This window comes from Geotrypetes seraphini, chromosome 10, assembly GCF_902459505.1.
Source record: "Geotrypetes seraphini chromosome 10, aGeoSer1.1, whole genome shotgun sequence".
Lineage (NCBI taxonomy): Eukaryota > Metazoa > Chordata > Amphibia > Gymnophiona > Dermophiidae > Geotrypetes > Geotrypetes seraphini.
In genome coordinates this window covers 136017036-136037973 of record NC_047093.1, presented here as the reverse complement: position 1 = coordinate 136037973, position 20938 = coordinate 136017036, and the positions used below count along the sequence as shown (strand labels likewise).

General features: G+C 47.4%; 1 protein-coding gene across 1 annotated transcript in view; it reads right to left on the bottom strand.

Annotated features, from left to right (window-relative positions):
* Nucleotides 1–20938, bottom strand: part of TRIM28 (tripartite motif containing 28) — a 79226-nt gene that overhangs the window by 45409 nt on the left and 12879 nt on the right. The window contains exons 3-7 of the mRNA XM_033960694.1: nucleotides 19480–19612; nucleotides 10878–11013; nucleotides 9425–9541; nucleotides 392–506; nucleotides 160–306 (exon numbers count right to left, since the gene is read on the bottom strand). Coding sequence (XP_033816585.1) covers nucleotides 160–306; nucleotides 392–506; nucleotides 9425–9541; nucleotides 10878–11013; nucleotides 19480–19612 — 648 coding nt within the window. The remainder of the gene's footprint in view (nucleotides 1–159; nucleotides 307–391; nucleotides 507–9424; nucleotides 9542–10877; nucleotides 11014–19479; nucleotides 19613–20938) is intronic.

The following is a 20938-nucleotide window of genomic DNA, read 5'->3' as shown; positions in this document are numbered from 1 at the left end:
GGCTGCATTAGAGTAAGAGGAAAGAAGTCCACCAAGCTTTTTCTTCTGTTTCCATCTGCTCATTGAAGGGCATAACCCATTTAATACCAGCTGATCTAGAGTAAATAATTAGAACTGGGTTTGTGGTCTGTAAATGCTTGGGGAACATAAGGATCTCACCAGCTTCTTGGACAGTAGCAGAGCTGTGTTGTTGTCACTCTCCAGGGCCCATGAGGCAAAACGAAGGATATGTTCCTGGTGTCCCTGTAGTCTGGTCATGGACCAATGCTGCCTTTCTAATCTCTCCTGCTGTCCCTCGGTTACTTTCTGTGAAGACAAGGTTCATACCTCTCAGTAGCAGAAAAGCCATATTTTTAGGGTTTCAGAAGCTTGTAATATGTAATTAGTATACCTGCACATCATTCACTAGTAACTTGCCACGCTTGTTCAGTTCCTTCATAATATGCAGAATGGCCATCTTTATATCCACCTGCACTTTCTTCTGTGCATCTGCCACTTGACGAATTCTGAAGGGGATAGGTCACCATCAAATCCAAGGAGAAACAAGACAGACAAGAACTTAGGACTCCTGTAGCTGAGATTTCAGCTAAAAATTACACTGTGCTACACAAAGGCGATAAGCTCACAGCAATAGAAGATTAGGTTCTTACCTCAGTACTCTTCTTTCTGTTATGACACAGGATTCTGCACTGAAGCAATTGTCTTCCTTTAGTTGAAAACTTTGCAGAAAGATGTCACTCATATCTTTCAATTCTTCCCCTTCACCAGTGAATAGCCCCCTCTTCATTAGTAGCAAAGCAATTCAACACCATTGAAACAGAAGAAAAGAAGAGGGCATAGGGAACTTCTTCAGAGACAACATATATATGCACTGTATGTAACTCATGAAAAAAAAGATCAATCAACATGAACTCACAACTTAGGAGTATCCAGGAACCAACCTGATGTGTGCATCTAGCACTATTTCATAAGAAACCCCAAGGTTCAATAAACTATAGTGCTGCTCTTAATAAAAGTTTTTAACATGCTCATCCAAATGACAGGAGAAGCAGTCCTGCGACAGACCCCAGCAATGTCTAGGGCAATAAAGAGGTGAACTGGAATCTGCACAGGGCGGACTATACAGAATCCTATGTCTTCTAACAGAAAGATTACCAAAGTAAAACAATCTTCCATTCTACTGCAGACACAGGATTCTGTACTGAAACTGATGTACCAAATGCGGCATCCTCTCGAGTCACGACATCCACTCTGTAGAACCTTGTAAAGGTATGGAGAGTTATCAGGTGGAACGGCCCGGAATTCCACCAAGGAGGTGGCAACACTTTAGTCGAATGTGCTGAGAGATTGGTAGCCATTTGCCACAGGCAATATAAGAAATTGTCATGCAAATCCATCTGGCAATCGAAGCACTGGAAGCTGGTCAGCACAAAAATGTGGTCCGAGAGATGTGAATCACTGGTCCTTTCCACGTAGTGAAGTAAAACTCTTCACACATCCAGCCTATGCAAACTCCTGCCCTGCTTAACTCATAGGGTGAAAAAAGGCAGCAAACAAATCACTTGGTTGATTTGAAAGACTGACACCACCTTCGGTAGAAAGGAAGGTACCATCCACAGTGAAACACCAGCCTCTATAATCCTGAGAAAAGGCTCTCTGCAGGAGGGAGCCTGTAATTCTGAGATTCGCCTTTCAGAGATTACAGTCACCAGAAATACAGTCTTGATCATAATGTTCAAAAGAGACTCGTCTTTCAGAGGCTTGTACGGAAATGGAGAATACAATCTGAGCATTCCCTTCAAGAACCAAGTGACATCTGGATGAGACACCAGTGACTGTTTACCTCCCCCGAGTCTGAAAGGCCTGTCACCTGGACTTTGATATGCCACGGCTCAGTCTTTTTCTAGTCCGGCTGCAGAAATGCCAGGATTACAGGAATTGGTGCCTAACAAAGTTCTACATGTTCCTTGGCGCACCATAGCTGCAAAGCCTTCCAGGTCTTAGTGCAAGCTGCAGACACTGAAGACTACTTTGCCTCAAGTAAAGTTGCAATGACTACCTATGAGTAACCCTTGCGTGTTAGGGCTGTGCACTCACAGCCATGCCATAAGACCAAAGTGCTCTGAATTCTCCATGGGGGACTAGGGACTGGGCCATGAATGAGGAGCCCCGGATGAACTGGCAGCTTGGGACACATGCCCCTTTGTAGCTGCACCAAATCCTCACATCAAGGCTGAGGCCAGTCTGGAGCTACCAGTATTAACAGACTCAGGTGGTTCATGACTCTGCAGATGATCCAGCCTACCATGGCCCATGGTGGGAACACAGGAGACACTGGGCCAGGTCTGAACCAGGGCGTCCTGCTATGCACTTCCTAGTTCAGCTCTTGGATGGTAGAAACAATTAGCCTTTGCATCCTGAGTCAAACGCTCTTTGGGACAGGGATCACTCCCCTGTATCTATTCCTGCCACAGAGTGCCACCTGTGAGCTTCCACCCACTTGAACATTTGTGTCTATAGGCGCAATAGGGCACTTCTAATACCTCCCTGTCTGTTCATTTAAGCAACCACGATTACATTGTCTGAAAATACTCTGACCACAACCAATGTTTTCAATAAAGTGAATGGCTCTCAGTTCCAGACGATTTATGAACCACTTGCTTTCCAATGACGTCCGCATCAACTGGCCCCTCAGCCAGGTGTCTCATCTTGAGCATCACCCATGAGGTGATTGAGGTGCATGCCCTTCGATAAGGAGTCCCCTATGGTGCCACCAACATAAGCTTCTCCTTGGTATGGATGAACCTGTATGCCCATCTTGCGAAGATGAGCTGCCAATCTAAAAGGTAGCATCACAAACTGGAAGCTTATCTGGAGAACATGAAATCTTATTTTCTGTGATCCGGAAAAATGGGAACTTGAAGATATGCCTCCGTTAAATCCAGTGAGGCTAGGAGTTCCCCCAAAACCACAGCTGCAATAGCTGACTGGACTGTCTACATGCGTAAGCATAGAACTCACCATATCTCATATCCAGGATAGGTCTCCTATATTATGTGACATTCTTGGGCATTATGATGTACATGGAATATATGCTGGAACCCGATTCTTCTTCAGGAACTAGTTCTATGGCATGAATGTCCAAGAATCACGTCACTCGGACCCTGACCATTCTGGCCACCAGGGGAGGCAAGGAACATAACTGGATCTTTGACCCTCTCAAATAATATCCAGGACCCAGTGGTCCAAGATCTGTTCTCATTCCCTCCAGAAAGTAGTCTCACGCCAATATGAGGCAGCTTGGCAGTCGACTCAGTGTCATTTAGACTTATTGGTGGCTGTGCCGCCACGCAACAGAATTGTTGACCTCTATAGTTGCTAAGTGTCTGGACCCTTGGAAAGGTCTCTGGTGGGATCTCCAAGTGGAACGAAAAGTGCCTCTGCCACCCATTGAACATCAAATTCTATCTGGTAGAGATTTGGGACGGCGATCCACCAAGTTGACAATGAGGTCATCCAAGCCTTTGCCAATAAGTATCTGCTCCTTGGAGGCTAAATATCCCACCCACTGCTTAATCCAGAGTATCCAGCAGGCATAAACGGCGTACCTTGCTAATGACTCTGATGATGTCAAAGAGCATCTGCCACAATCCACTCCTTCCATAAATACGTGTGAACATACGTCCTCCAGCTCTGTCAGACTGTGCTCCAATCTAGTATGACAGACCCGTGTTACAAAGGAGGCAGCCACCACCACCAGTTCCCAAAGCTAGCGCTTCAAACTATCTTAAGGACCACATCCATTCTGCAATTCTGTATGTCCGTCAGTATCACCTCACCCTCACTAGAGGTACACTTGGTTACTTGAGCTACTGCGGAATCCACTTTCAGCTGAGAAAACTGAGTCAAAGGGTAAAGCCTGAACATAGGTTTTTGCCACCTTTAGGAAGCCTTCTGGGGATTTCCATTAGTCGGTGGTGACAAGCGAGGTGATGTCCGGATGTGCCAGAAAGCACAGTTACTTACCGTAACAGGTGTTATCCAGGGACAGCAGGCAGATATTCTCACATGTGGGTGACGTCATCTACGGAGCCCTAGCGCGGACAGCTTTTCAAGCAAACTTGATTGAAGTTTAAAGTTTGCTATGCTGCACCACACATGTGCATGCCTTCTTGCCCACTAGAGGGCGCATCCCCACCTCGTGGTCCTCAGTTCCATAGCCAGCAAAGAAGCCATCCCCGGGGAGGAGGGCGGGTTGTGAGAATATCTGCCTGCTGTCCCTGGATAACAGCAGTTACGGTAAGTAACTGTGCTTTATTCCAGGACAAGCAGGCAGCATATTCTCACATGTGGGTGACCTCCAAGCCAACCAAAAAAGGGCAGGTGGGAGGATGGCAATTTAGGAAAACAGATTACGCAAAACCGACTGGCCAAACCGGCTGTTGCTTCTGGACAACGTATCCAGACAGTAGTGGGAGGTGAAAGTATGAACCGAAGACCAAGTGGCAGCCTTGCAGATGTCCTCCACCGGAGTAGACCGGAGGAAAGCGACAGAAGCTGTCATCGCTCGGACTTTATGTCCCGTGACCCGACCATGCAGCGCGAGACCAGCCTGAGCGTAGCAAAAAGAAATACAAGCAGCCAACCAGTTGGACAAGTTTGGTGTCGTCCGTGAATTTTATTATCTCGCACTTCGTCCCTGTTTCTAGATCATTTATAAATATATTAAATAGCAGCGGTCCGAGCACCGAGCCCTACGGAACACCACTCGTGACCCTTCTCCAGTCCAAGTAGTGGCCCTTCACTTCTACCCTCTGTTTCCTACCCGCCAACCAATTTCTGATCCATCTATGTACGTCTCCTTCCACCCCATGGTTCTTCAGTATCCTGGGATGGATGCTGTCTGGTCCCATGGCTTTGTCCACTTTCAATTTTTCAAGTTGTTCATAAACATAGAAAATAACGACAGAAAAGGGCCACAGCCCATCAAGTCTACCCACCCTAATGACCCTCATAACTTCACCCCGCTAGAGATCCCACATGCGTATCCCATTTTTTCTTAAAGTCTGGCACGCTGCTGGCCTCAATCACCTGCAGTGGTAGTTCATTCCAACTATCAAGCACTCTTTCGGTGAAGAAATACTTTCTGGAGTCGCCATGAAATTTCCCTTCCTTGATTTTCAGCGGATGCCCTCTTGTGGCCGAGGGACCTTTAAGAAAGAAGATATCGTCTTCCACCTCGATACGGCCCATGATATATTTAAACGTCTCAATCATGTCCCCCCTCTCTCTACGTTCCTCGAGTGAGTATAGCTGCAATTTATTCAGTCTTTCCTCATATGGGAGATTCTTGAGCCCCGAGACCATCCTAGTGGCCATTCGTTGAACCGACTCAGTTCTCAGCACATCTTTTTGATAATGTGGCCTCCAGAATTGTACACAATATTCCAGATGAGGTCTCACCATGGATCTGTACAAAGGCATTATGACTTCGGGCTTCCGGCTGATTAAACTTCTACGGATACAACCCATCATTTGTCTAGCCTTGGATAAAGCTTTCTCCACTTGATTGGCAATTTTCATGTCTTCACTAATGATCACTCCTAAGTCACGTTCTGCTTTAGTCCTAGCTAAGGTCTCACCATAGATTTCTGCTGCCAAGGTGCATGACCTTACATTTTTTTAGCATTGAAGCCTAGCTGCCAAGTCGAGGACCAATGTTTCAATAAGAGTAGGTCCTGCGTCATACTGTCGGGCAAAGTGCTGTTACTTACTATGTTGCATAGTTTGGCGTCATCGGCAAATAATGTTATTTTACCTTGAAGCCCCCGAGTCAGGTTTCTTATGAATATGTTGAAAATGATCGGTCCCAAGACCGAGCCCTGCGGCACTCCACTGGTCACCTCCGACATATTGGAGAGGGTACCATTAACCACTACCCTCTGGAGTCTACCGCTTAGCCAGTCATTGACCCATGCAGTTAGTGTTTCTCCTAATCCCATCGATGTCATCTTGCTCAACAACCTGCGGTGTGAGACGCTATCAAAAGCTTTACTGAAGTCCAAGTACATGACGTCCAGGGATTCCCCCATATCCAGTTTTCTTGTTACCCAGTCGAAGAAGCTAATTAGATTGGATTGGCAGGACCTTCCCTTCCCATGCTGGTTGGGATCCCGTAGATTCTCCTCGATCAGGATCGTATCTAATTTGTGTTTAATAAGTGTTTCCATGAGTTTACTCATTATTGATGCGAGACTGACTGGTCTGTAATTTGCAGCCTCCGTCCTGCAACCCTTTTTGTGCAGTGGAATGACGTTAGCTGTTTTCCAGTCCAAGGGGACTCTTCCCGTACTCAGGGAAAGATTGAAGAGCACGGATAACGGTTCCGCCAGGACATCACACAACTCCCTAAGAATCCTGGGGTGTAGATTGTCCGGTCCCATGGCTTTGTTCACTTTGAGTCTTGATAGTTCGCAGTAGACACTGCTGGGTGTAAACTCGAAGTTCTGAAACGGGTCTTCCGAGCTTTGCCTTGCCTGCAACTGTGGACCGGTCCCCAGCGCCTCGCAGGTAAAGACTGAGCAGAAGTATTCATTTAGTAGTTGGCTTTATCAGAATATGATTCTATATAATTCCCGTCTATTTTCCTAAGGCGTACTATCCCATCTGTGTTTCGTTTCCTGTCGCTAATGTATCTAAAGAAGGATTTATCCCCTTTTTTAATGTTCTTTGCTAGATTATCCACGCCATTCTTATGTGTAATTTTGCTAGCAAATTGCAGTGCTTCTGCAGGATTTTCTTCTGTGAACACAGAAGTGTTTGTTAAACATGTTTGTTTTTCCTTATTCTCCACAAAGCGGTTCATACCTTCTTTCAATGTCATAATTCCATTTTTCATCTTACTCCTTTCACTAATATACCTGAAAAAATTTTGTCTCCTTTTTTTATTTCTAGCCATTTGTTCTCCTGGACATGCTTTTGCCAGAGTTATCTCTCTTGGCTTCTTTCAATCTCATTCGGTATTCCTTTTTGTGCTCCTCTTCTTGAGAATTTCTATATTTCACGAACATCAACTATTGCCTTTATTTTCTCCGCTACTAATTTGGAGAAATATACTGGTTTCCTTTTTTTCCTATGTTTATTTTCCTTACATAAAGGTCTGTAGCCATTTTTATTGCTCTTTACAGCTTGACCACTGTTATCCACTTTTCTTATGTCTTCCCATCTTATTCGCTCTTTCAGATACTCCCCCATGCTACTAAAGTCTGCACATTTGAAATCCAGGACTGAGTTTTGTGTGGCTTCTCTCCACTTTAGCTGTTACATCAAACCAAACTGTTTAATGATCATTACTGCCCAGGTGGCACTCACTTGGACATTAGAGACAGTACCCATTTGTGAGCACTAGATCCAGTATCGCTTTTTCCCTCATCGGTTCCATAACCATTTGTCTGAATAGAGCTTCTTGAAGTACATCCACTATCTCACTACTTCTTTCTTACAGCTGAAACATCTCTACAGAAAGTATTTCGGGGAGATGGGGGAAGGGACTCGAACCGTCGAGTGTGACACCCCCCCCAAAGTCAGACAGACACCCGAAAGGGTCCCTCAAAGCTCAATCCGACAGCTTAGACGTGGACCAGAAGGCCTCAAAATCAAAATCCAACAGCCCTACACTAATTCAGGGAAGACTGCATAGGCTTACCACCTCCACCTGCTGGAGACTGAGGGCAGACTGATTGTACTTGGTACTGCACTATCCAATTGTACTACAGTCAAAAGTTTATGTCTCAGTCTGGTCATGGTGAGCTATTACCCATCAGTGAGCTGCGCCAGTCTGGAGAGACACTTAAAGAAAAATCATTTAAAATCTAATATGGCTACCGCCAGTAAAACCACACCAAATACGGCCCATGAGACCTTACCTGAAACTCAAAAAAAACTCAGAAAAAGTGGTTTTAGAGGTGGGGGAACATAACCCTAACCCTGGAAACCCTTAGTTCTACATTTTTCTAACCACCCCAATTTTCTCCATAGGGAGTACTCACTGTGGCTTCTCTGGTGCCTTGTCAACTTGCAGCAAGCAGCCTGCTTGCAGGGAAAGGATTTCTACCTCAGAAACTGCTGGAAAACAAATTGGCTGCCGATCAAGAGGACTCTGACTGAAGCCTCAAACCCCCGTAAATCCACATGACGTGTCGGAGAGAATTATACACAGCGGGGAGGGGGGGGGGGGAACCCCTCGACAGACAAAAATACTTAAAAACAAAAAAAAAAAATGAAGCAGAGTAGATCAGAACACACCTCAGTTCACTTGCAAAAGGAAAAACTGGAATGGTAGCTATTCTCTACTGGTGAAGGGGAAGAGTTGAAAGATATGACTACTCCCCTTCTGCAAAGTTTGTGACCAAAGGAGAACTGCTTTAGTAATCCTATGTCTTTGCAACAGATTTTCTAAAATCCTCTAATTAGCCGACAGCAAGCATATAATCCACTTGCACAAGTACACAGCATCAGTCATCTCAATCTATTCAGCAAAGTGTCATTTTAGTTTGAGAACTTATGCAGTATACCTATCCTAAAGGTAGAGAAAAGCAGTTTACAAAATGGAAAAATTCTCAGCCAGCTGTGAATTTCCTTTATTCAAAGGTTTTCCAGAAAAACAAATCCACATGCTCATCAGGGATCCAGCCCTTCAGTTTAAGTTTAAACTGGTCCAGAAGCTCGTCTCAGACCCCTCATGCATATAACAAAGAGGAATCTCAAACCCAAGCATCCTTGCTGGGAAAAGGGAGGGAATGCAAAAGGACTTGGATCATCCCAAGTTGAGACAATTTCTCTTTTTCCACCCCTCTGATATGTAAAACCCAGGACTTATATAGTGAAGCAAGAGCTATAATATTTCAAGAGAAGGAAAAAGCCCCCCCAACAACCCAAAATACTCAGCTCGGTAAAAGCAGTACTGAAAGACTGAATGCCTCTCTCACCCTAACAAAGTGCAGTAGTGAAAAATAGACTACACAATTTTACAAATCACCAAACTTCTTAGATCTAAATTAGATTTCTGCATAGATTATAGACTCATCTTTCCCCCCCCCCCTTTTTTTTCTTTTTCTATTACCTACCAAATGTGTTCCCTGCTAAATGTTTTCTTTCTCTCTTCAAAGATTGTAGTTCATCACTTTCACTTTCTTTATCAGTTATGTATTAGAATGGATAGAATGATTGTAACTATGTTAGAGTTTTGTTCTACCCCCCATTTTTAAAATGTTATACGCTTTGAAGCTTTTGATATTGCGTACATAACAAAAATTTAATGAACTTGAAACTTGAAGAAACCTATAGAACTACAGAAACCAAAATGGACTACATGCTTGTATTAAAAAATGCCTGCTAGAGATACAGGTCATTCCATTCTACGTACGCGGCTCGAACATCCATCGTAGACATCTGGAGAACATGATGTTTCTCCTCCAAGCGTTTCACCAGCCCCGCCAAGATCTTTCTTTGATTTTTTACTGCATCGTCCAGGAACCGATACCTAAATAAGCAGAACCAGCCGCCATTACTCAGTACAGTGTGCAGATAACATCTTGAGACTATTCCAGTTTCACAGTCAAAGTGACATTAAAATTTAGAAAGATCTCTAACTGGATACACACAGATCATACTTTTGCAGCTCCGATATTCCCATACATGTTCTAATTATAAAGGGCATAGAGACCATATGAGTTCTGGGGACTAGAATGCTTACACAGGTAGTCATTCTTAAATGTGCAGCTTAAACATATGGAAGGTGGTTAAGTGCATAGTAGAGAATGACATGGGGAAAAAATTTGTCCCCGTCACCGCCCCATCCCTGCGACCACCGTCCCTGTCCCCACCCCATCCCCACAACTACTATCCCCACAGCATCCATACAAGCCTCAGTACTGCAATATTTAGCTTATTATTCCTTCCTTATAAATCAAAGTTCTGGCTGCTGAACTAGAGAGATGCTCAGCTGGCAGGGCTTTGTTTATACATTTTTATAAACACAACTAATATACTACTTTATCCTAAAGCAAAAACAAAAACAAAAACAAAAAAACCAGAGGAAATAAATAGAATTTTTTTCTACCTTTGTTGTCTGCTTTCCTCATCTTCTCATTCTATACCTTCCATCCACTGTCTGTTTTCTCTCAGCATCTTTCATTTGCTCTATTACTGCACCTCCCCCAATTGATCTGGCACCCATCTTCTTCCCTCCGCTGCCCCCATAGTCTGGCATCTCTGTCTTCTTCCCTTCCAGTGTCTTCTCCCTACTCTGTCTTCCCCATTTCCCTACAGCGTCTTCTCCCCACCACCACCCTTCCCTCTCATCACCTCACCGCCCTTTAGCACTCCTCACGTGGCCTGAGAATCTCCCTCCCTCTTACTTTCATGGCGCATTAGTAAAGTGACTTGCTGAAGTCGGCCGAGCCTGCCTGCAGTCACATATGTGTGGGCGGAAGCTTCTCCTCTAACGCAACCAAATGTTGCGTCAGAGGAGAAGCTTCCGCCCACACACACACACGCGCGCGATTGCAAGCAGGCTCGGTTGGCTTCAACAAGCTACTTTACTAATGAGTCGCGAATGCAAGGGGGAGGGAGATAGATTCGGTAGGTAGGGGGCTGCAAACGATTGGTGACCACGTGTGTTCCCTCCCTTAACTGCAGGGATAAGGCTATTCACCACTCCATGGGGCCTTGTCCCCATGACCGCAGTGAGTACTCCTACCCCCCACCGTTTCGTCGGGTTACCCGCAGTTAGCCACAGGTAACAGCCACCGTGTCATTCTCTACTGCATAGATCACTATAAAGTCAGTGGACACTTTAGATGTAAGCACAGCCTTACTGGTGATCATTGTGAGATTGCAGCTGACAGTCCCGACAGGTCAGCGTGTCACATGTGTCACAGAACAGCAGCAGAGGCTCGTGCTTGTGAAGTGGACAAAACACAGAACGCTCCCCCTCATTTGATTTTGATGCACCTGAAACAGAAAAAGGAGACCAGCATCTCAGTTTAATATGCTGCTTCCATAAAATACCAGTGTGCAATCTAGCCGCTATAGTAATAGGTACAAAACAGAATTAAGAATGTTCTAGTGTTTATCCTCAAAAGGTAAACTTTCAATGAAATAGAAGCTCAAAATTCTAGAAACATTGGAGCAGACTTAATTACAGTGGGGGGGGGGATGCCGGATCACTGGGGATGGCGCTCGTAAATTCGGTTTCCGAGGCGCCGATTTTGCGAATGTTTTGTTCGTCTTGCAAAACACTCGCAAACCGGTACACTCATAAACCGAGGTTTGACTGTACAGTTTTTGGTGGAACTCGTTGCCATATCTATAAGATGGAGAGAATAGCAGTACAAAAAGGGAATCATAAAAAATTTAAAGAGGGGGCCATTGACAAATTATTGTAATAGATACCATTTTTCCATTATATGTACAATATAAGTGAAGGGTGTGTGTGGGGGGGGGGGAATTCTGAATTTTATTAAATGTTTGGATCAGCAGAAAAGAATATTTTAGAGGATATATTTGATTGCATATGTTATGGTAGGGGGTGGGAGGGAAGGGGTTAATGTTAAATATGATAGAAATTCAAGTGATGTATTTAATTTCAATTGTCAATTATTGATACACTTGATGTAAGATGTAAAAATGAATAAAGGTTTATATATATAAAAAAAAAAAAAAATCTTCAAATCTTATATAGCGTACTTCTTCTGTACCAAAGGGAAATGCCAAGCCCAGAATCAATCTATGACCAATTCAAGCTAAGAGACAGAAATCCTAAAAAAAAATAAAATTAAAAAAAAAAAATAAAGAAGACTTAATTTGAGGGAGTGGAAAACCTGAAATGGTAATCTTCTGCAGTCCATGCGGATAAAGGAAAATAACCCTATGGCCTAGAGCAGTGGTCTCAAATTCAAAACCTTTGCAGGGCCACATTTTGGATTTGTAGGTACTTGGAGGGCCTGAGGAAAAATAGTTAATGTCTTATTAAAGAAATGAAAATTTTGCAGCGGCCCTCCAGAACGAGACGTGGGGGAGCGGCCCCACAGCGGAGGTGAACTCCGGGCCTTCTTAGAAAGTCAGCAGCCCGAGGACTCGAGGGGCTTCGATCGATGTTTTGCCCCGCGGTGGACGAATGTCTCGAGCGCCTTGGTGAAGAATCGGAGGAGGACGAGAGGCAGCGAGAACGACACACCTTGCCCCGAGGGGCCTCGATACGGGGCTCAGGCTGGTCCGGCGCACGCGAGGTCGAGGTCGGATGAAGGTGAGCCAACACAGCGGACAGCTCCGATGAGATCATCGCCCGGAGCATGTCCTGAAACACCGGCACGGACAGCATCGAGGGCATGTCCGATGCCGCAGTGCACTCCATCGAGGGCGATCTTGACTTTGAGTATTCCCGAGTGGTGGAGGCAGGACAAGAAGACTTAGAGGATTTCACCGGGACCGTAGGCAATGAACTCCCTCCATGACCGGTCGGCGTCCCCAAGGCTGACTTCTTCGGTGGAGCGGAACCTGAGGAAGGAAGAGGGGACTTACCCGGAGCCGAGGATTTCTGGGAACTTGAGGTCAAGGCCGGGGCCGAAGCCGAGGCCGACCTCGAGGCCGAGGGTTGGTCGGCGGCAAAGAGGTCCGCCATGCGGGCTCTTCGTCGACGGAGCGCCCGGTGTTGAAAAGTCGCGCACCGGGGGCAGGACTCGGTCGGATGGTCGGCCCCCAGGCAAAGGATGCACCAGCGATGCGGGTCTGTGATGGATAATAGACGATCGCACCTGGTGCACTTTTTAAAGCCGGTCACAGGCCGGGACATAGAATACAACCGGACGCGGCCCATGAGGCCATGCGGCCCCGACAACCCGGGAGCCCCCAGGTTAAGCAAAAAGAACCGCGACTGCGCGATTCGGAGCAGGAAAATAAAATAAAATAAAAGAAACACGCGCACAGCGACTTCCAACGAAAGAAAATAAGAAATCGCGGTGCTAGAAGGCACTTGGGGCAGAATCTAAAAAATACAAGACTTCTTGGCTCCGCGGAAAAAAACGAACTGGAGACCACAAGGAGGGGATGCGCTCTCTAGTGGAGCAGGAGGCACACATGCGTGGTGCAGCACAGCAAGCTTGAATCTTCAATCAAGTTTGTTTGAAAAGCTGTCCGCGTCGGGGCTCCGTAGATGATGTCACCCACATGTGAGAATATCATACCTGCTTGTCCTGGGATAAATAACCCTATGGCCTAGAGCAGTGGTCTCAAATTCAAAACCTTTGCAGGGCCACATTTTGGATTTGTAGGTACTTGGAGGGCCTCAGGAAAAATAATTAATGTCTTATTAAAGAAATTAAAATTTTGCATGAGGTAAAACTCTTTATAGTTTATAAATCTTTCCTTTCGGCTAAGTCTTAATAATATTGTCATTTATAGCTAAAGAGAGACATATGATCAAGAAACTTTTCATTTTACTTTTGTGATTATGACAAACATATCGAGGGCCTCAAAATAGTACCTTCCAGGCCGCATGTGGTCCCCGGGCCGCAAGTTTGAGACCACTGGTCTAGAGAATGTCTCACCTATAGCACTGGAAATGAGAAATTAGGTTCTTACCTGCTAATTTACTTTCTTTTAGCTTCTCCAGACCAGTAGAGGTTAATCTTTACAAATGGGGTATATATCCAATCATGACCAGCAGGTGGAGACTGAAAACAAAACTGTGGGACAGTATATAATATACTCCCTTCTCTATTTACATCAGTCTGCCGAATAGCCAAGCAGAACTAAGAACTGGAAACAGAAATAAACAATATTCCGAACAGGAGTAACAACTAACATACCCAAATGCTGTTGGAAAATGCAAAGGAGAAATACCAGAAGGAAAATGTTCCCACAGCTCGCCAGCTAAGCCAGCTGAGCCACAGCCGCTGTTCTTTAATTCTCCCCTGCCCTAGAAAAATACTAGAACCCGCAGCAAAAAACAAAAACTGCCCGCGAAACAGCCCCAACAACAACAGACAGGGTGGGGACCTCTACTGGTCTGGAGAAGCTAAAAGAAAGTAAATTAGCAGGTAAGAACCTAATTTCTCCTTCTTTAGCACTCTCCAGACCAGTAGAGGTTAATCTTTACAAATGGGACGTACCATAGCAGTTCCTCACACGGGCGGGACCCCCGAAGGGCTGACACCAGAACACACACACCGAACACCACGTCCTGACGCGCCAGAACATCTACCCGAAAGAGTCTGACAAAGGAATACAAGGAAGACAAAACCGCAGCCTTACAAATGTCCACTGGAGGCACGAGCGACGACTCAGCCCAAGAAGCCGCCTGACCCCGAGTAGAATGAGCTTTGAGAAACTCTGGAAGGGGCTACTGCCCCAGAAGAGAAGCGGAAGCAATAGTCTCCTTGATCTAGCATGCAATAGTAGCCTTAGAAGCGCCAGCCCCCCTAAGAGGACCAGTCAGAAGGACAAAGAGATGATTTTGTTTCCTGATCTCCTGGGTCCGCTGCACATAAGAGTGAAGGACCCGACCAACATCCAACTTGCGCAGCTACTACCCAAGACTGGGAGGACCACAGATTGATTGACATGAAAAGGAAAAACTACTTTTGGCAGAAAAAGAAGTAACAGGCTTCAAGACAACCTGCTCCCTAGAAAACTCCAAGAAGGGAGCCCTACAAGAGAAAACCTGTAGCTCAGAAACACGCCTAGCGGAAGAAATGTCCACCAAAAAGACCGTCTTCAGAGTAAGGTCCTTCAAAGAGCAGCTGCCCAACAGTTCGAAGGGTAGGTGCATCAGAATAGACAGAACCAGACTGAGATTCCAAGAGGGAACAGAGGGCCGCACGGGAGGCCCGAGTACCCTGGCCGCCCGCAAAAAGCGAATCACATCAGGAATGGCTGTCAAACGCTGACCTGTCACAAACCCCCGAAAGGCTCACAAGGCCACAAGCTGAACCCGGAGAGAAGCCGAAGCCAGGCCTCTATCCAGGCCATCTTGCAAGAACTCTAGGATGTTAGGCACAGAAACGCGAAAAAAGACCATTCCCCCGCCTGGCACCACCCCTCAAAGAAGTATCAAATCCAGGTAGAAAGCCTCCAGGACCCAAGAGTGTAGAAATCACCCTATCTGAATACCCCTTCTTACCAAGGCGACCCCTTTCAAAAGCCAAGCCGTAAGACAGAAGGGAGACGGGTCGAACATGGGAATGGGACCCTGCGTCAGAAGGTCGTCCAAGGGAGGCAGAGGAAGAGGATCCGCCACCAGAGTGTCACCAGATCTGCGTATCACAGATGTCGAGGCCAATCTGAAGCCACCAGAATCACCAGACCCGGATGGCGAACAATGCGGAGAACTCTGCCCACTAATGGCCACGGAGGGAACATGCACAACAGCCCCTCTGTTGGCCATGGTTGAACCAGAGCACCCAGACCCTCGGCCAATCCATCCCTGCGACGACTGAAGAAGCGGAACACCTCGGCATTGCCACTCGTGGCCATCAGGTCCATCAGGGACTGACCCCAAGCCTGCACTATCAACTGAAAAGCCACGGGGCTGAGACACCACTCTCTGAGATCTAAGATGTGACTGAGGAAGTTCGCCTGAACATTCTCCACCCCGGCCATGTGAGAGGCCGAGAGGTCCAGAGGCGTGACTCCGCCCCAAAGCATGAGCCGAGCCGCCTCAAAGCATGAGCCGAGCCGCCTCCTCCGCCACCTGAGCGCTCTTGGTGCCTCAACGATTGACAGAAGCCACCGCTGTGGCATTGTCAGACAGGACTCTGACCGACTTGCCCATCAAGAGGGAGCGGAAGGCTAACAGCGCCAGAGGGACGGCTCTGGTCTCCAACACGTTGATCGACCAGGACGCCTCCTCCATGGACCAGGTGCCCTGAGCTGAGTAACCTAGACACTGAGCCCCCCCAACCGAGGAGACTGGCATCCGTGAGAAGCACCGTCCACTGCGATAGATCCAGACTCATCCTTTGGACCAGATGAGAGGTCTGGAGCCACCAATGAAGACTGCAGCGCGCCAAGCCTCGCAGAGGGACAAGGACCTCCAAACTGTGCCTCTGGGGTGACCATCTACGGAGCAGAGCATACTGAAGAGACACATGTGGGCCCGCGCCCACCTCACAACATCCAGGAACGCTACCATCGACCCCAAGACTCGGAGGAAATCCTGCGCCCAAGGACACCGGGACGCCAAAAGAAGGCGAATCTGAGATTGCAATTTGCTTACCCAGGCCTCTGGAAGGAAGACCTTCCCCAAGGAGGTGTCGAACAGAACCCCAAGGTACTCCAGATGCTGAGCGGGGACCAACCGACTTTTGGAAAGGTTGACCACCCAGCCCAGTGACCGGAGAAACTCAACCACCCGAGCCGCAACTCGGGCGCTCTCCTGCAACGACTTCGCCCGAATCAACCAGTCATTCCAGTAGGGGTGCACCAGAACGCCCTCCGACTGCAATGCCGCCGTGACGACCACCATCAACTTGGTGAACGTCCGGGGAGTCGTGACCAGGCCCAAGGGAAGCACACAGAACTGATAGTGCAGACCCGACATCGCAAAGCAAAGAAAGAGCTGAGGAGAGGTTCGAATGGAAACAGGCAAGTAGGCCTCCGCCAGAGCGAGAGAAGTCAGGAACTCCCCCGGCTGAACCGCCAGAAGGCCAGACTGCAGTGTGTCCATGCGAATAAAAGGGAATTCTGAGAGTCCTGTTGATCTCAGTTTAAACCAAGGATGGACCGAAAGGTCCCCTCCCTTTAGGGCCCCACAAAGGAAATGGCGTACCAGCCGATACCGCACTCCTGAGGGGACACTGGACAACTGCTTTGAGATCTAGCAAGCGCTGAAGGGTCTGGCAAAAGGCTAGCATCTCCCATGCCACCTGACATGGAGAGGCTAGATATGATCCGGCAGAGAGCGGGCAAAATTCAAGAACATAACCGTCCCGCACCACCACCAGGACCCACTGATTGGACGTGATCTTGGCCCACTTGGGATACAAGTTGCGAAGCCAGGCACCCACGGGAACCAAAGGGGGCACCGGCAAAGAGCCATCGCGCAGGATGGGCAGCAGGGGAACCGGGGGGGAACTCCCAGCCCCCCCGACGGGCCGCCTGAAAGGACTGCATGCGCTAAGCCAACCGACCCCGGGGAAAATCCGGAAGCCTGGAAAGAAGCAGTCCCATGCCCCAGGCGAAACTCCCGTAGACGCCCCCGGGCAATGCCAACCCGAGACGCCGGGCGGTCACGGTCCTCAGGCAGACGGGGCACCTCAGAGTCCGTCAGAGTCTGAACCACCGGATCTAAGTCCTCTCCAAACAAAAACAACCCCCGAAAGGGAAATTTTGGGAAGTTCAGTTCTAGACGTGGCAACCACCGACCAAGTGCGAAGCCACAAGGTACAGCGTGCGGCCACCAAAAGTCCCAGACTTAGCCGCACCAAGTCACAAAGAACAACCAAGAGGAACGAGGCAGTCATCTCAATCTTTACCACCTCCTGATCCACTAAGGACCAGTCATCAGACTCACGATCCAGGACACGCTCAGACCACCGAAACAAGGTGCGAGCCACCAGCCCCACACAAATAGCCGCCTGGACCCCCAAGGCAGAGACATCAAAATTATACTTAAGAAGTGTCTCTAATGTACGCTCCTCAGAGACCCTAAGAGCAGAACTGTCCATAACAGGCACGTTATGCCGCTTAGTAAGTGCCAAGACCACCATGTCCCCCATTGGCGAAATTAAGGTAGCCCTATCCCCCTCCGGGATGGGATATCCATGAGCCAAGGCGCACACCAAACGAAACGGCGCCCATAGGCCACTGCGCCAGCACAAAATCCCGAAAATCCTGACGCACAGGAAAAGAGCGGGAAACAGGACAGAACCCCCTGAAGCAGAGGGACCCCCATATGCGGGGTCTCCGGTGGTGCAACTTCAAAAATGCAGCACCAAGGAGACCTGCTACATCAGGTCTAAAAGCTCATCCCTCTGAATAAAAAGCGCACCACGGACGCATCTGCTCTGGAAGACGGGAAACCTGCCGCCCCGCTGCCAGCGGGCGTCCCCTCTAGAGGATCCTGGAAGCCCGCCAAAGTGGCCAGGTCCTCAAACATGCCAACATGCTCCTCCGACTACCAATTTGCAATCCAAGCCCCCCGCGGGCGCTTGGATGAGGGAGGAGGAAGAGGGGACGCCAAACGAAAAGAGGGAGGCAAAGCCACAGGGGGCGCGGAGGGAAACCACCCCCGAAACCCCCCAGGTGCACGTGGGACCCCCAATTGTCTGCACAAAGATAGAAATTAAATTGGGGGCAAAAAACCCCTAGGGGTCCCCAGGGACTCCCTGCCCCAGCAGGGGTCCCTGCTGAAACCTGCCCGTGTTTGCAATACAGGGGGGAAGGTCACCTGAGGTTGCAGACAAAATGGAGGGGCCAGACAGAGAAAATGGTGAAGTTCCCGCCAAAAAAGCTCCCTCCATGGCCTGTAGCGGCTGAGAAGCCTGAACAGTCCCAGCAACAGGCAAGTCGGCATCAGCTGTCAAAAAATCAGCTGAGAGGGAATCCTTCAGGAAATCCGTCCGTGGGCGGTTGGGGGAAGACCAGGCTTCCCCACTGCTCACAGCCGACTCGCGAGGCACCATCGGCGGGGAGCTCTGGGCGCCCGCAGCCGCTGCAGCTCCACCACCTCACCGGCCCAAACCGCCGAGTTCAGGCCGGCTGCGAGTGCCTCGCGGCTGGACCAAATTGTGTCCCACTCCCCCGGAGAAGGGCACAATTGCTCCATACGCGACCTAGCTAGGAGAAAAAGTGCCGGTTAGTGCAAAAATACAGTAAAATACAGTAAACTGACAGGGAAGCAACCCTGCAGACCGGCACTACCTCAGGACTTTTTTTTTTTTTTACAGAACAGACTCCACAGGTTCTCGAAGCAATATGCCTTGCTTGATTTAGGGGGCAAGGCTTACTGCTGAGGCTCCTCTAAAAAAATGTGGGGAGGTGGAGGAAGTGGGGGGAGGGACCCCGCTCGAGACCCGCCGGGTTTGACACCCCCGAGGTCAGACGGACCCCCAAACAGGGACTAGAAACCCCCTAAACAAATTCCAACAGCCCTACCAAGGGAGATGGGTACAGATCACTCAACACCTGCTGGAGACTGAAAGAAGACTGATGTAAATAGAGAAGGGAGTATATTATATATATTCACAGTTTTGTTTTCAGTCTCCACCTGCTGGTCATGATTGGATATATACCCCATTTGTAAAGATTAACCTCTACTGGTCTGGAGAGTGCTAAAGAATGGCTATTTTAACACATTTCTTCCATCCCCAGTATAGAAAGCAAAATCTGATAAGCTTCTCAACTTCATTGCTCTGACAGGTAAAGGGTACTTGTCTCAGGCCACATGCACTTTTTAAAGAAGATAGATGGAATTGTTACCTGTGACTTTTACTGTGTGATCTTTGGTGTACTTCACTCTCTGGTGGGCCCCTACACAAGTCCCACATAGCCACTCTGTGCACTCAATACAGTAACTCGTGGCCACAGCATTGTCTTCACAGCTGGTGCACCTCTGGAAAAGAGCAGACAGCATCTAGGTCAGGTCTTCTACTTGAGTGCAGCTTTAAAAGTTTAATGAAATAAAACTCTCTAGAAATACTTCCAAACATTATAATATGCCATCAATATAACACATCACTTTTTTTTTCAAATTCTTTATTCATTTTTTCATCTTACATCAAGTACACAATATTACATCATTTGAACTTGTACACATCACTTGAAATTCTATCATCATCTTAAATACATAAATTTATTCCCTCCACCACCCACCCTTCCCACAAATATTGTAATCAAAAATATCATATAAACATTACATTCATAATATTGATTAAATCTTTAATAACTATATACCACCCCCCTCGTAATTATAAATGTACTTTCAGTGTAAAATGGCATCTAATCATTACAATAAATCAATGGCCCCCAAATTTTTAAAATTATTATAATTCAGGCGTGGCTTGGAGCCGCAGTAAGATGGACAGGTGATAACGCAGCTCCTCCATAGCAGGTTAATGATTTAAAAAAAATAAGCTATAAAATATAAAATTTTCAATTGAAACGGCGCTTTCTGTGGATACAATGGCATCGTCAAAACAATTGAAGGGGGAGATGGCTGGAACAAGTGGAGGATGTGTGAAGAGGTCAAAAACGGAACCATTGACCCCCTTCAATAGCTCCGTTGCCGAGTGAGGACAGATGCGATATTGTGACTGAACTCAGGCAGATTAAAGAAATTGTATTAAATAATTCCAGAAAGATACAGTAAGCCATAGATGAGGTGGCTAGCCTTACAAGGCAAATGGCAGTTATGGATATTAAGGTGGATCAGCTGGAAAAAAGAACTGAGGCGTACGAAGCTGAAATTCGGCAGTTGAAGCCGGATAAAAAGTTACTGGTGAGCCTTACAAGAGATCTTGAGATTGTATTAACCGTAGCAAACGGAATAATTTGAGGATAATTGGTCTGCCGGAAGGCATAGAAAAAGGCTGCCATTGCTCTGACTTTATGGGCTGTGACCCTACAGGGAAGGGGTAATCCAGCCTGGGCATAGCAGAAAGAGATACAAGCCGCCATCCAGTTGGAGATGGTATGCTTCGATAAAGGTCGTCCCAACTTGTTTGGATCAAAGGAGACGAAAAGTTGAGGAACAGTTCTGTGTGGTTTTGTGCGATCCAAGTAGAAAGCCAAAGCACGTTTACCGTCCAGAGTGTGAAGAGCAGATTCTCCAGGGTGAGAATGAGGCTTTGAAAAAACACTGGAAGCACAATGGATTGGTTGAGATGAAATTCAGATACCACTTTAGGCAGGAATTTCGGATGAGTGCAGAGGACAACCT